Raw genomic sequence first — 16,862 nt, forward strand, 5'->3', positions numbered from 1 at the left:
AGGAAGTACAGCATATAAGTGTTACAAGTGAGTTACAAGTTACAAGGGAACAAGTGAGAAGACGGTGGAGGCCAAAACCGGAATTGCACACTGATTTTAATGCAGATATGTCGTGATTATCAAAATATTAAGATGTTAAGGCACGAAACTAGTAAGTACAAGACCAGAACCTAACGATGCCAACACAGAAGACACTGTTCAACATAACAGGCCAATTACACCTGATTAATCTTTGTATAATAGGAGCTGCCTCGTATGGGCCAATGGGCCTTCTGCAGTTACCTTTATTCTTATGTTCTTATGTGCTTCGTCCCCCATTTATCCCCTATGTATCCCCCTTGTTTTTACCTTTATCACCTGACCCCGTACGGCTATAAATCAACGAGTCCTGTAATTTCATTTCCACGGGAGACATCTCCCGTCACGCAGAGTGCAGTCGCACCTCCACAGATCTCCAGTATCATCTATTGATAATGGTAAAGCTCAAAAGGGCCACCACTTACGGGCTATTCATCCCGTGCCACCTTTTGGGTGGCTTAATCTTCATCAATCAATCAATCGCAATTACTGAGGGAGACATCTCCCGTCACGCAGGGTGCAGTCGCACCTCCACAGATCTCTAGTATCAGCTATTCGCTACTTTTAGGCCGTCAGCTCGCTACTTTCAGCAATTTGGATCTGGCAACCCTGCTCTTCAACACTATATCAGTGATTGCCCTGTTATCAGCGACTTCAGACCAACTGGTATGAGGTACTTTGAGCTCTGTAATTACTTCATACACTCAGGAATATTGGAAGATATTCTTGTGCTGTATCCAGATTTTGCTAGTGGAGGCTAATAGATCAGCCTTACATTTCATGTTCTCTCCTGATTCCACGTATGACTGGCCGTCCTGTGAAGTGGGGATGTTGGGTGAGCTTGCAGCCGGCTTTTTATCTACACTGTGTGGTCTTTCATACAGAATAGGGAAGTAGCACATTGCTGTATGTAACTTTGCTTGTTATAAAAAAAGGAAAAATTTAGTTTGAGAGGCATCTTGTAGAAAATGGTACGAGTAATTGTAATGTAATGTTTCCGTGATTCAGTGTTTAACTCTTGTGAAAATCGTGAAGTTGTTTAGTCAGAGTTTATTTGTTATTTGTATTGAGGTTGGTATTTACTCCCCTGATTCCATGTATGACTAACCATCCTGTGAGATGGGAATACTAAATGAGCTTATAGTTAGTTTTTAATCTATATTGTGTAATCTTTCATAAAGAATAGGCACATTGCTATGTATACCTAAGCTTGTTAATAACAAAAAATAAAAAAAAGTGCACTAAACAATCGCTCTTGACTGTTAACTTTTGTTGCTAACAGATGGTAGATGAATTCCTTCGATTCATTAGATACTCAATAGGATGTGGGGAATTTTTAGAGCTAAATAATATTTTTTTTAATTAACAGATTTAGGTACACACAGAAATTATAATGTGATGCTACTCTGTTCTATATGAGGGATTACAAACTGCAGATTAAGAGCTTACTATGAGTTCATGTATAATATCCTCATCTCAGAGGATGGTTTGCCACATTTGGAGGGACCTTTGACAAGCCACCGGCTTCCTGGCCTCGTCGAGGCCACTGGTATTAGTAAACCCTCAGGTAAATTCAGGTAAAAATACATGGAATCAGAAATATGATCAGATGTAAGTCTAGCCTGCACTAGCAAACTCTGGGAAGAGCACAAGAATATCTTCTAAGATTCGTGAGTGTACGAAGTAGTACATTTATTATTATTAACATCTTTATTGACAAAAATTAATTACAATTAATTACACTTTTTCATTTTGAAGTTGTTAAAGTAAATACATGAAATAGCTGGGAGATGTAGGACTTGCAGTGTCATGAGAGGTTAACAGGAGGATGAATGGTTGTGGTGGCTCACTGCAGTTGTGCGTGTGTGTTGCATGCAACCAGTCACCTGTTGCGGAGGCTCTCCAACTGCCAGAGCTCTGCATACTTGTGACAGGTTGTTGCAATATATCACGTTCCAACCTCACGATTGCAACAGCATCTCCCAGTGAGAATGTTTGTGTCATCTCCCAGTGACGATGTTTGTTATCTCCCAGTGATGATGTTTGTTATCTCCCAGTGACGATGTTTGTGTCAGACTGCACTCTACACTGTTGACGTGACGACGAGAAAAACCCTCACAACGAGGTCTGAATTTGATCAAGGCAATTGCGTAGGTATGTTTTGGCGTAACGATGATAAGTGAAATATTTTTTTGCTCCTCTTACCCATGTTTTAGGTGGAAGTGTAAGGGATACAGAGCCACCCAATACCCATCCTGTGAGTGGTAGTGAAAGGGTTACAGAAACACTCCATACCCATCCTGTGAGAAGGGTTACAGAAGCATACATTGACTTCAGGAACTGGACCCAAGTATTCTTTTAAGTAAACAAAATGTATTTATTGTGAATTGATCACAATCAAGAGGATTGTGTATCAACAAAGTGTGAGAAGATAGAATGTTTGATAAGGCTATCGTAGGACCCACAAATCCTTACGTCTCGGTATTAGTCAATATTTTGCGAAACAAATCTTTCAAAACATGTAATACTTTTTCATGTATATCAAATAGTCTCTAATCATTAGGAAAACATGAAACTAAAACTGAAATATAGCAATATGAAAGCTACCTAAACTTTAGTATTAATTAATATATTGCACTGTCTCAAGAATGTTGAGAAAGAGCGTGTTGACAGTACTAGTAAGAATGTTGAGACAGAACGTGTTACAGTACCAACAAGAATTACACAAGTTCATCTTCATCACCTTAACTAAGATTAGTTACTTAATCCTGTTTAATAAGAGTAAGAAGAAGCTTGCTATTGTAGCCTCAGTAGGTAATGCTGAGACTAACTACAATGACATTTAAGGCAAATGGGGAGGACCTTCAACAAGCCGCTGGCTTCCTGTCCTCGTCGAGGCCATTACTGTTAGTGGCTCTCAAGTAAATTCAGACAAGGGTGAAGCAAGAAGCATGCTTGCTACTTGTAGCAGTAATTTGTAAATTAGATTGGAGAATCTCATTGATAAGATATAAAGCATTTGTTTGGGGTCATTGACCGCCGTGGCCGTATACCTTCGCAGGAGGCAATTGTAAAATAACCTGAGACATATAACCTGTCTAGCTGGCAGGATATATGGATGATATAGGCTGGAGTGAGTCAATAAATAGTCAGGTCAATGACAGTTGCTGTTTTAGATTTAGCTACTCAAAACGAAATGTCCATGTAGCACGGGCTATAGTGAGCCCGTAATTCAATGACAGTTCGATTCTGTTGTAAGTACTTCTACTGTTTTCACCTAGTTGTGGGCCCGCCTCTCAACTGTTACTAACAACTAATTTTTTTCCCACACACACGCCCAGGAAGCAGCCCGTAACAGCTGCCTAACTCCCAGGTACCTATTTACTGCTAGGTAACAGGGGCATCAGGGTGAAAAAAACTCTGCCCATTTTGTTTCTGCCATCACCGGGATCAAACCCGGACCCTAGGATTAGGAGTCCAGAGCGCTGTCCACTCAGCAATCGGGCCCCCACATATCGCGGGGGCCTGATAGCTGAGGCCCCCGCGATATAGCTGAGGCTATGTTGCAACATAGCATATGTTGTAAGCTGTAGTTGGTCGTCATGGCAGGATGTGGGGCAATAGGATAAACTGGCTCCTTAAAGTGGTGGAATAGCCTGGTAGAATTGGTAAGAGAGTGAATTACTTGCCTTGAGCGCGATATGTGTAAGCGTGGAGCTGCCTGGGGGTAGGTGAGTTGGGTACCACCTGCATGTCTAATGAATCATATCCGGCTACACTTTACCTCCGTTACTCCGAACCCATACCACAACATATTTACCTTGAATCCTCAAAAAAATGGTTATCTCCGTCAAATTTGACTGTCTCAGTTAGCAACCGCTCTTATCTCAGCTAAATAGCATTGCATTTCTATCAGGTAAGCCTACTGTGAACATTGCTGAACAAGATTTGATTCAATGCTGAGAGAAATGGGTCAGAGAAATAGTGCAGCCAACTCCTAAATGTTGTTTTAACTAAAGATCAGACGATATCACCCTATAAAATGTAGTCATTCACAACGGTTACTATAAGGTAAAGCAATATATAGTTCCAATCATCCGCCCTCAGCTATCCTTGCCAACTATTCTTAAAATGCTACGTATTTTCAGACCAAAACAAAAGTGATGGCTGGGGAGGACGAGGAGCCGGTTGGCGCCATCGAGGAGGGAACACCAGGACAGTGTGACCAACTGCTAGGCTCCAGGAGACAAGAGTTGGCAGAGATACAATGGAAGTTCACCGAGCAGGACCTCAAGGACACTGAGTGTGGTCTAGGTCCCTGTAGGGCAAGATGGCTGCAGGTGAGATCACTATACATTCAGGAGTATATAATGATAAGCCTGAATTGTACACAGGCTGCATTGTATTGTATACAATATTGTATGTACACTATTGTATATACTTGAAAATTCCAAATGCCCTTGCTGGGACTATATCCTCCACATGCGACGCTGAGTGCTGTACCACTACCACATTACGAAAGCATGGGAGAGTGTTTATGAACTCATTCAACCCCCCATGCCCGAGTGCATTCGGGTTATGTTTGGCCACATAGCCTAACCAGGATTGAACCTGGATTCTTCGGTCGCGAGTCGAGGACGCAGACCAATGTTCATTAGGGCACCTTCCTAGTCATCGTGTGGGCCAGTCTCCCGTGGACACAAATATCATTTAAAGCCTAATGTATCTTTTTATCAAAATGTTTATTTTTAATCACTCTCTTTACTATGTGTGTATGCAGAGGCTGGCGCTGAAGGAGTGCTTGATCGCGGTGTTCTCTCTGAGCGCCATCGTGCAGGGCATGTTCTTCAGCTACACCGTTGCAGTCATCTCCACCATAGAGAAGAGGTTCCAACTCACCAGCAAACAGACTGGTACGTCACCTCTATAGGGTTCTATGGTCGTCTTCTCCAGTCTTACGAAGGTCTGATTGTCCCCCCGCCCCATGTGAGTGATTGTCCCCCTCATTTGAGTGAGTGTCCCCCCATGTGAGTGATTGTTCATGACTGTTCCAGGGATCATGCTGGCTGGGAACGACATCTCGGTGGTGATGTTAGCCATCTTCCTGGGTTACTACGGCAACGCAGGTCATCGTCCCCGCTGGCTGGGTGTAGGAATCGCTCTCACAGCCATCTCCAGCTTCATGGCCACCCTCCCACACTTTATATATGGTACCGACACCCACCACTACCTCACCACAGCTAGCCTTAACGATACTGCGCAACCTGGGACAAGTAAGTGGCGCGCTGTATCTGTGTTTGGTGTGTGTGTGTGAAGAAAGTTATTGTTGCTAATTCAGCTACTCAGAATAAAAAAAATCCAAGTAGCACGGGTTATGGTGAGCCCGTAGTGGACTTATCTGGCATAGGAGCGGGGCTGTAACTTGTTGTATGGTATGAATAAAGATAAACAAAGTTTAAATTACATTCTTATATCAAAGCATTAAATTTCAAGTGTAAATTAAGACATATTATATATATATATATATATATATATATATATATATATATATATATATATATATATATATATATATATATAAATCGTGAGGGTACCAGTGCCAATGTGGGGACCCATAGCCTCGGAGAAGAAAATAAAAAGTATTCAGAGGAGACCGCTGGGTCTCACAGCTGGGAGAAGATAATATTAGTGTTCAGTGAGAAACCACAAGGTCTCCACTATATATATATATATATATATATATATATATATATATATATATATATATATATATATATATATATATATATATATATATATATATATATATATATATATATATATATATATATATATATATATATATATATATATATATATATATATATATATTATTAAATATGACCGAAAAAGTAAGATTAATAATTCTAACACGAATTTTCTCAATCTTTCGTACATTACGCTTCACTGTTGGAGGTAAATCAAAAATCACTTCTCCAAAATTCATTTTTATTTCTAGTCTGACGCGACACGGGCGCGTTTCGTAAAACTTATTACATTTTCAAAGACTTCACAAATACACAACTGATTAGAACTTACGTCTCTCTGATATTATATCTACATTTGAGTGAGGTGGGAAGGGTGATGTGGCATTAGCACAAGACAGAACAGGAGGGGATATTAATAGGGTATTAAAAGTATCAACACAAGACAGAACAGAAACAATGGGTATTGAATAGAAGTGTTTGTAGAAAGCCTATTGGTCCATATTTCTTGATGCTTCTATATTGGAGCGGAGTCTTGAGGTGGGTAGAATATAGTTGTGCAATAATTGGCTGTTGATTGCTGGTGTTGACTTCTTGATGTGTAGTGCCTCGCAAACGTCAAGCCGCCTGCTATCGCTGTATCTATCGATGATTTCTGTCGATGACAGAAATCATCGATAGATACAGCGATAGCAGGCGGCTTGACGTTTGCGAGGCACTACACATCAAGAAGTCAACACCAGCAATCAACAGCCAATTATTGCACAACTATATTCTACCCACCTCAAGACTCCGCTCCAATATAGAAGCATCAAGAAATATGGACCAATAGGCTTTCTACAAACACTTCTATTCAATACCCATTGTTTCTGTTCTGTCTTGTGTTGATACTTTTAATACCCTATTAATATCCCCTCCTGTTCTGTCTTGTGTTAATGCCACATCACCCTTCCCACCTCACTCAAATGTAGATATAATATCAGAGAGACGTAAGTTCTAATCAGTTGTGTATTTGTGAAGTCTTTGAAAATGTAATAAGTTTTACGAAACGCGCCCGTGTCGCGTCAGACTAGAAATAAAAATGAATTTTGGAGAAGTGATTTTTGATTTACCTCCAACAGTGAAGCGTAATGTACGAAAGATTGAGAAAATTCGTGTTAGAATTATTAATCTTACTTTTTCGGTCATATTTAATAATATATGTCTACAGGAAAGACTGCTACCAAAATATACTAATATATATATATATATATATATATATATATATATATATACATATATATATATATTATATATATACATATATATATATATACAAATAACTAAAATTAAATGTGTATGAACATGGCTGTGATTGTGTTGCAGACGAGGAGCTGTGCTTGTCACAGTGGGAGGAGGTGTGTGAGGATATAAGCGAACAAGGGGAGGGGAAGCCTTACATAGGCCCCATCATCCTGCTCTTCGTCTCCCAGTTCATCGTCGGCATCTCCATGACCATCTACTTCACCGTCGGCATCAGCTACGTCGACGACAACATCAACAAGAAGACCACCGCCTTCTACTACTGTGAGTATTGATTGGTGGTGTGCTTAAGGCCCATCACCATCTGGAGGGTCATCAAACTCAAAGACCCCCGAAAGAACCAGCAAATATACTTTAGTCCTAAACAGTCCAGAGCTAAAGTGTATATACACCGAGAGGTATACCTCTGAATACATATATCCCTTGTGTAGTATTTTTATTATTATTGTTATTGTGATACTAGGCTGTTCTCTCAAATACTTTTCGTTGTTGACAACTCATTCCAAACAAAGTCTCAAAAACGGTCGGTATATTTTCTAAAATCAGATATTATGTTCCACACTCTGCTCTCCTTTCATTACACTACGTACTAATCTATCCTTATCCTATATACGGTATCTGTGCACGGGGTTCAACCACTTCAAATTACCTCAAGCCTATCATCACAGCAAAAATCTGCTATTAGAACTATAATAAACTCTGTTCTCAGACAACACACAGCCCCTCTGTTTAAATCCCTTAACATGCTTAACATACACTCCACACATTCTCATTTGCTATCTACATGTACACAACCATGTTCCTAAATGTTAATCTTGATCTGCAACTTTTCCTTGATAGGTGTAATAGAACTCATGACCACCACACCAGAAATAAATATATTTTTGATATCCCCGGAGTCAGGCTAAATCTGTGCACACTCCGTGCAAATAAAAGGGCCCAGTCTTTGGAACTCACTCCCTGATGAATTAAAAAATGTTCTAACCTATACCTTGTTCAAAAGTAAAACCAAAAAGTACCTAATTATATCCTCATAGTTTCATATCTTGTGCTTCAAACTCACACTGTATCTTGTACTACCCACTTCCCCAATATTAGTACGTAGGACTAATTAAGTACTTCATCTTTATCAGTGTAATCACCTCTGTCAATTTATATTGTTGATATAAAACCTTGCTACGATGTACTTTTCACCTTTTTTTTACTTTGTAAGAATAGTGGTGATTGTGGTAGTAGCAGTAAGAGTAGTGGTAGTTGTGGTGTATGGCATTAGTGATAGCATTACCAGTAACCAACATCAGTACCTGTATTCACCCTGTCTCAACAACGGTACACACAGCTATCTACCTCTTGCTGAGGACGCTAGGACCAGTGCTGGGCTTTATGCTGGGAGGCAAGTGCTTGAGCTTCTGGATCAATCCCACCATCCAGCCCAGCCTTTCTCATGACGATCCCAGGTGGCTAGGCGCCTGGTGGATAGGTAAACAAACGCAATATTAATCGAAAATGTGACATAATTAGTAATTATTATGATATACAAAATTAATGTCTTTAATATTTTATTACTGATAATAGAGAAATTACAAATCATTTGTATATAATATAATAGGATGATTAACATAGCTATTATGATGATACAGCTAGATAACACAAAAACAAAAGCGTAATGATGTGTCGTCTGTGGGGCCTCCTCAGGGTTCCTGATCATCGGCGGGTCCCTGCTGCCGCTGGGGTGCACGATGGTCCTCTTCCCTCGCAAGCTGCCCGCCACCCTCAGGAGGGAGGCTAAGAGGACCCTCAACAGGAGGCTGGACCAGGATAGGGGGACGAGGGAGGCTGGAGCGGTGCTGGAGGGTAGGATGTTGCAGGTAGGCACGACTATACTGCAGGATGGGACGATTCACGAGGACGGTGCACTGCAGGATGGGACGATTCACGAGGGTGGTGTACTGCAGGATGGGACGATTCACGAGGACGGTGCACTACAGGAGGACGGGATGATGCAGGCTAGGCCCCTGCACGAGGACGGGATGATGCAGGCTAGGCGACTACAGGAGGATGAGATGATGCAGACTAGGCCACTACAGGAGGACGAGGCTGTGTTCGTTGCATCTACTGCGAAAACGAACGAGACATCGTTGAAAAGTAAGCGTGGTATTTTGAGTTAATAGGTGAGGATGATGTGTAATGTGTGAAGGTGATGGGTAATGGATGGTGGGTTAGGAGAAATTATAAAACAATGAAAAGGTAACAAATAAAAGATAGACGAAATCCATAGCTCGATGGATTATTGAATAAAAAAAATGTATTGATGAAAGGCAGGGTGCTAAAGAGAAAGAGAGAGAGACAGGGTTGGGGTGTGAGCTGGTGATTGTTAGGGGTGGTGAAGGTAGAGGGATGGCGAGGGAAGATTATATCACCTTGATGAGTACGACAATGTTACAGGAGGCAAACTGAGTTAGAGCCGGTTGAGGGATAAGGGAAGCTTTGGTGAATAATTTCCCCGCAAATAATAACACGCTCACCACCACACATAGCTAATAATCTCCCCTCACGTGGCTAGTAACTCCCTACAGAGCTAGTAACCTTCCCTCACCCCATACACACCTAGTAACCTCTCTCTCTGCCTTGCAGACCTGCCGAGACGTCTGAGAAGACTGTTGAGGAACCGGATATATACAGGTAACCTCTTCAACATGACCCTGACCGTCCTGGCCACCTCAGGGTACAAAATCTTCCAGCCCAAGTACCTGGAACACCAGTTTAAGAAGACAGCCGCGGAGGCCAGCTACTACACTGGTAAGCCGTGGTTATTTAGATTGATGGTTATGTTGTGTTAAGCATACTGCGATGTATGCTGTGTCTAGCGTACTGTTACATACTGGGAATTCTAAGATCTATTTAGGCTGCAACTTACCTATAATGCATGGGTTGGTGTTACATGCTGTGACTCCCATACTGTGGTTTATAGAGTTAGGATTGAGGAATGTGGCTCCTATACTGTAGCTTGTGTAGTGTGGCTTACATACCCTGACATGTATGGTGGGCAGTAATTATTCTTACACAACAAACACACTTTCCTAAACACTGGAAGGTATCTCTCAGATTTTAGATTTCAACTTCTAGAAAGAGACAGTACATAAACGCCTGTGAAAGAACCAGTGGAAGCTAATCAACGCGTCCATCTTAAAAAAAAACAGTAAGCTATTCCAGGAGACGTTTAGTACCTCATACCGGTCCCTGCAATACGCGCCTGTGTCTCGCCCCTGCTGGGAATATGTTCAAAACAAAAATATTAATAACCTATATTAAATATATGTAATACAAACAAGGAGCAACGGTTTCAAGCTCAACAAGCCACAATGTAGGATAGAAAACAAGAGATGCTTTTTCACCCATAGGGTTATAAACCCATGGAACCGCCTATCCGCCTTTGCTGTATAAATGCCAAAATACTGCTGCAATTAAAATTACAGTTGGATAAAATCATTAGGATAAATGGGGGAACCTTTCACAAGCCGTAGACTTCTTGTATTTCTCGAACTAAGTAGAGATAACCCCTCAGGTAAATTCAGGAAAATTTTGCGGTGTTCAATTTTGCATTCAGTTACGTATATGCGCCTTCTGCTTCACGTACGGTGTACATTATCGTATGAGTGACTATGATGGTGCATGTTGGCAGGGATGGCGACCATGGTGGCCACTACGCTAGGGACGGTAGTGAGTGCAGTGGTGCTGCGCTGGGTTCGTCCCCGAGCCAAGCTTGTGATAGGCTACAACGTGTTCTCCACGCTCCTCACCTGCGTCTGTTACCTCTGCCTCATGTTCATCGGCTGCCCCGAGGTCACTATTATCACCCCAACCAACATGCGCTTTCTTAATGAGTAAGTGGCAAATTTTGCAGATCGTCTTCTCCAACCAGTACAAACTTTACATGTCTATATAAATAAATTTTAAAGTTTCTGAGCCCATTATGCATAATAAGTTAAGCAAAACTAATTTTTGCACCATATGATTTGTATGTCATTTTAGTTTCTCTATTTGTTGTCTAAAAATTCGAATTGCGCTCAGTACCGAATGGTTCACCGTCTTAACCGAAAACCTAGGTAATTAACATTTAAGAGTCATCAGATAAAGGTAATTGCCATAATATAGCACAATAAGCTTATTGCTGTGTTATATGGATATTATTATAACTGCAGAACAGTTAATCAACATATTTGCAGCTCTACAATTAAAGTTACCGTGGTGATGAAGAACACCAAGTACGAGTTTACAGGCAGATAAGTTTATTCTGGAGCTTTACTGACATGAATTTAAGAGTAATATGTAATCTTTCCGCTAGCGCCCACATGCAAATGAAGTCACCACTATGCAAGCGTTTCGGGCAAAATTTAGAACAAAATAGATAAAAAAATATTTAAAAATAGAATTGGGTGAACACTTAATGAAGTAATCTAACATATGTGAGAATGTTTACTATAAAAAAGTATATACAATATATAAAGGTGACATTTAATAATACCAGGCACAGACTATTACATTATGGAATCTGTAGTTCTACCAACAATACAGAATGGGTTTTTAACATTAATACAGCAGGGGAAACAAAAAGAAATATTTTAGTAAAGCAACTATAGAACATACACAGTAAATTAGTAAAATTTTAAAGTTTAATAGGATAAACACTAATGAACCTCCCACAGGATGATTACGGAGTCCACAGTAAAACTCTCTGGGTGTATGTGACAGGTCGGATGGTGAACCGTGCTGGAGTGAGTGTGGGTGCTCAGAGAGGTTCTCGCCGGTGTGTGCAGAAGACCTCTCCACTGTCTACTATTCCCCGTGCTACGCCGGCTGCTCCAGCGTCAACACCTCCGTCAGCGACAATGTACGCGGTAATTGTTCACTCAACACATAATTACCATGGAATTCGACAGATATATGATTGTTTGCCCCAACACAAAGTTCTTATAAAGGTTAGGGAGTTCCGTTTGTTTAATTTTAGGTAAATTATTAAAATGTTTACACAGTTCCCGTGCGAAGGGTTGACTGGTGAATACATTCCTGTCAAATGCAAATAAATATATTATCCAATCATGAATCACTAGTAACTTCAAATACACACTGTTTGATATTGTTATTCCCTCCTGCTAGAGATTGACGTTTTTGGTTATGCATTCCAAACCCATCCAATAGTCTATATGTGGTAACGAAACACTACAGTGGGCAAAGTTGGATCTTTGTCAAAGATTTTGGATGAAATAATTTGATATTTTTTGAACATGTGAAAGAGAATTGTTTTGAAATCCTTGAATTATTTATTTACTGACGAGGTGAATCAAAACTATCTGCAATAATGAATCACGTTCAGATAGCAGGCACTAATTACAAAACCACCACTGGACACTGAAAGATAACGTCAGATTCCACAATAAACATAAATAAACAACTTGATTGAAACAGAGAGGAACAACCTAAATTGGGGAAATTGATCCAGTAATGGGACCCACAGCTCCTACAATAGGGAAATCTAGGAGAAAAGTTGACCCGGAAACTCACCAACTCATTCTCAGGGAGATCTTTAAGAGTACAATAATTATGCTACTCTCTGATTACATTTTTTGTGTGTGGATAGGCAGGCAGGAGGGTTACTCAGTAGACAGAATATTGAAGTTCTTGCGAGGCAGGATCACGTATAACATTTGGGGTTTACGGCTCATGCTTGGTGATGATATGAAAAATTGGTTTTCTAATAATTATATAAAATATATATATAAATGTAGTATTTCCCGTGTAAATTGATGTAAATATGATCTTTATATTGTGTATTATTTAATAAAAAAAATGATCTTGTAGGTAAGTGTATAGTGCCCTGTTCTTGTAGACAGGTATACAACGTGTCTTGTTCTTGTGAACAGGTATACGGTGACTGCCGGTGCATCGAAAGCAACATGGCCACAGACGACAACGGCCCGCTCCAAGAAACACCCATCTTACCTCAGGTAGGCCTGACGTCGGCACTTAAACTAATTTGTTATTATCGATAAATAAAAATAATTGTCATTAGAACCAAAACACTTGATCTAATCTACCCTAGGCTTATTAGTATTCAAAACTTTAATATATAATAATGTCCCTTATTTGAGAAAAAGTTTGATTATCCAGTAGGACAAAATTTACGATTGAGCCTTTGGGGACAGCTTGGGCGAGCTTAGCCTGAGAATGAGTCGATGTTACTATTAGATAAATGAAGCAAAAATCTCACCAATGACCCAATTACGTTGCAGATTGAATCAAGATGGGGGTCTGCAATACAAGGCTACTGCCCAGACTCTTGCAACACGTTCATCTATTACATTTTGATCCAGATCTTTATGGATGGCGCTTTTTCACTGGGGAAAATTGGTAGCGTTCTCGCCTACCTGAGGTATGTTTTGATGATCATTTGTTGTCAAATTGCAGACATAATGATAACACTGTACCTTTCGCATTAGGCTATAAAATTACATAACATATACTTTTCCGTACAGAGCTGTGGCAGACGAGGACAAAGGTTTAGCAATCGGTATAGTGGAGGTATCCTTAGCTCTGTTTGGCTTTATTCCTGCACCTGTCATCATGGGCGCCATTATAGGTGTGTATTAATTCATTTTTGTTACTCAGATCGTTTGCCTTGTCTTATGCATATCATGGATTCATCCTGGCATATTAATTCACTCAATCATGATAATAATTTTTATACAGTCAGGTTTTCTTACAGCTTGATCTGGCTACTTAGAATCAATTAAGTAAATATTTTTGCCTGCAGACTCCTCGTGTGTTATATGGAACATCTCCTGTGGCAAATCAGGCAATTGTTGGCTCTATGATTTGAATAAATTGAGGGTAATAACCCATTTGGTACCTGCAGGTTAGTGATATTAAACGTGTGTATATCCACCTTTCTGTACCAGTGGCACCCAATGATGTGGTTGGCTCTCTCACAAGCTCTCTCATTGCCGCATTGGATTTCATTTCATTCATTGGAAGTTTATTGCTCATCCCGAATTCATCCTGTAAGCGGTAATTTATTGTACACTCCCCACTCATCCTCGCAAAAGGATTAGAGAGCACAAAAGGTCTTTATCAAAACGGTTGTTATTTGGCATTGGTTTTCATCGTTTATTTGCACACTTATCTTTAATTATGAGAGCTAGTAACAGAACACAGTTTGCACTGTAACTGCTATGTATTGCAAATATAATAATTTATTATATAATAAATGATTGTATTTGTTACACATAATGTTACACATTGGAGCCAAGTCATTTATAGGTGATACCAAACCTAATTTTCAGTATTGGATACTAATAAGTATCGGAAATGGTGCTGTTTATGAGCTTAGGCTACATATCTTTCACTTTCATCACAGCTATCTACATCTATAAGATAATGTCCTGTCTCTTCAATGTTGGAGGCCAGACTCTTGGGACTGGCCTCACCCAACTTTCACACATGAAGAATGTGGGAATGTCATAGGGCAGTTGGGGTAGCCTCCAGTGCTACAAGAAATATCGGCATCTAACCTACCCGCCCATGCGATATTCACCAAGACAAGTATGAAATACTGGTAGTGTTGTCCGTAGACTTGCTTAGAAGTTTAATTGTTTCCTTATACAGCATTAGTTTTCATAGAGAGAGAAGGAAGAAAGGGGGGGATTTTTTTTTACTAGAGGGAAGGATAGCAGGGGGAGAGGTAAGAGATAGGAAGTATTGGGGAGAAGGGGGGAAAAGGTGCAGAAGGGAAGATACATCAGAGGGTGAGAGAAGGGGAAGAAAGACGCAGAGGGTGAAAAAGGTGGATAATGGGAGAAAGGCGAGAAAGATAGGAGAGAAGGGAAAGAAGGGGAGAGAACTGGACGCAGCTGGGTACCCCCCTATACGGTTACTATCTACTACCAGACAAAGATTATTGATGTGTGTAATTGTGTGGGTGATTAGATATGTATGTGTATGTATATGTGTATACGTATATATATATGTACATGTATGTATGAGGGTGTGTACATGTGTATACAACATTGATAATTTTGTAACTAGCGTCAAATATTGTTATTTGCTTAGCTAAACGAACTATAGGGTTCAGTTCCTGAACCGATTATGTGCCTCTGTAATCCTTTACACCAACGCCCACGTGATTGGTATGGGGTGCATAATAAAGAAAGAAATTGAAATATCTACTACAAGCGAAATATGGCTGTAATGCAAGATTGATTAAATTTTAAAATGACTTTCGTATCCGCTTCCCACTCTAAATGACTTTCATATCCACAGCCAGCTTCCCATTGGCTGTCACTGATGATATTATATTCTTCTGCGGTTAGTGTTGATATTATATTCATTGTGTATGTATATTGTCCAACACATCAAGAGCATGTTTTATACTTTTTTCTTAACGAGTGTTTCAAATTGTTCTTGTTTGTAAAACATGTACCTAAAATATTACTAAATTATATTTAGCCACATTCTATATTGTTTTTATAATAGGGTAACATTTCGATCTCAATTTCATTTGACTAGGGATTGTGTTTGTGTCTGTGTTGGGTGACCTGGTGATGTACTACTACAGTGACACGCTGGACCTGTATGGTGAGAAGGACACGAAGATGACCTGGTGATGTACATCTACAGTGACCTACAGGACCCCTATGACGAAAGAAAAGGCAGTGATGACCACAAGCCAATGCAGAAGTCTAGTTCACCGAACTGTTACCATAGTTAATATATATAAATACTTCATAATATATAATGGTCTCAACTTACCTGATGACTACTATCTTAATTGGTGACGTTTTTCCCCTTTGACTGACATCTGGCCTAATAAACTGCAGACGTTTCATATTATAGCGGTATTTCATTGCAAAAGGCAATAATCTATAAATTCGTTAAAATAAAATATACTGAAATGATTAATCGTTGTAGTTAAGTGTGGGATATTCTCAAATTTTTCCCTCTGAAGTTTCAAAATACAGATAATATAGATTCAAATGAATTTGAGGGTAGGAAGTCTGGGAAGTAGGTGGCGGACATTGTAAGTATGAGAGAGCGGGGAGTGAGAGTGGACAATACAAAGTATTAATAAAATTCCCGATGTTGGGATAGGCAGCCTCTGTATATGTATACTTTGGGCTCGTATTGAAGCCTTTCCTTCCCACGTCGAACTCTGACTGTCCTCAGGATGCAACCCCATAATATTTGTCTAACTCCCGGGTACCCATTTACTGCTAGGTAAATAAAAGCATCAGGTCACAAAGGTTCGAACCCTTATCATGGTCCTTATGGATTTGTTTAAAGGCATCAGGTGAAAGGAAACGCTCCTCAATAAAAGCCTAACGTGTATGAATACACTCTGACTTCCTGTCCCCCGACACAGTGAATTAATATTCCTTAACACTATATCTGTGATTGGCCTGTAACCGTAGATTTCAGACTAAATGGTATGAGATACTTTGAGCTCTGTAACTACTTCATACACACGAATATATGAAGATATTCTTGTGTTGTGCCCAGATTTTGCTAGTGCAGGCTAGACTGTAATCTTTCATATAGAATAGGGTAGCAGCATATTGCTGTGTGTACCTAAGCTTGTTAATAAAAAGAATTGTGTTTGTTAATTAGTCAGTTAAATTTTCGTCGGTATTGTGTCAAACACCTGTATTCCACAAATATTTGTTTTAAATAAATTTTCCACCTTTA

At 39.9% G+C, this 16,862-nt stretch overlaps 1 protein-coding gene across 8 annotated transcripts; it reads left to right on the forward strand.

The window, feature by feature from the left end:
- The first annotated feature begins 547 nt into the window (after window positions 1–547).
- Window positions 548–16,862, forward strand: LOC123746904 (solute carrier organic anion transporter family member 74D). Of its 8 annotated transcripts, none has more exons than XM_045728789.2 (16): window positions 704–744; window positions 2,136–2,232; window positions 4,227–4,418; window positions 4,859–4,991; window positions 5,133–5,351; window positions 7,188–7,388; window positions 8,464–8,604; window positions 8,820–9,269; window positions 9,759–9,923; window positions 10,807–11,008; window positions 11,877–12,015; window positions 13,046–13,129; window positions 13,415–13,554; window positions 13,658–13,761; window positions 13,936–14,037; window positions 15,687–16,862. In XM_045728789.2, exons 3-16 carry the CDS (start codon window positions 4,242–4,244, stop codon window positions 15,782–15,784), a joined length of 2,355 nt encoding a protein of 784 aa, XP_045584745.2. In that variant the 5' UTR covers window positions 704–744; window positions 2,136–2,232; window positions 4,227–4,241; the 3' UTR covers window positions 15,785–16,862. The 8 variants fall into 8 exon arrangements, with proteins under 8 accessions (XP_045584751.2, XP_045584750.2, XP_045584745.2 ...); XM_045728790.2 differs by having other exon boundaries at window positions 733–751; XM_045728792.2 differs by lacking the exon at window positions 704–744 and adding an exon at window positions 806–913.

The sequence above is a fragment of the Procambarus clarkii genome, chromosome 93 (assembly GCF_040958095.1).
Source record: "Procambarus clarkii isolate CNS0578487 chromosome 93, FALCON_Pclarkii_2.0, whole genome shotgun sequence".
Lineage (NCBI taxonomy): Eukaryota > Metazoa > Arthropoda > Malacostraca > Decapoda > Cambaridae > Procambarus > Procambarus clarkii.

What these genes read in the sequence shown, in the direction of transcription:
- LOC123746904 (XM_045728788.2), top strand. Translation starts at nt 881, where the DNA reads ATGACTGGCCGTCCTGTGAAGTGGGGATGTTGG. An exon ending in GCTAGGCGCCTGGTGGATAG is followed by an intron (nt 8,605 to 8,819) that starts GTAAACAAACGC and finishes GGGCCTCCTCAG; the next exon opens with GGTTCCTGATCATCGGCGGG. An exon ending in AACCCATTTGGTACCTGCAG is followed by an intron (nt 14,038 to 15,686) that starts GTTAGTGATATT and finishes TCATTTGACTAG; the next exon opens with GGATTGTGTTTGTGTCTGTG.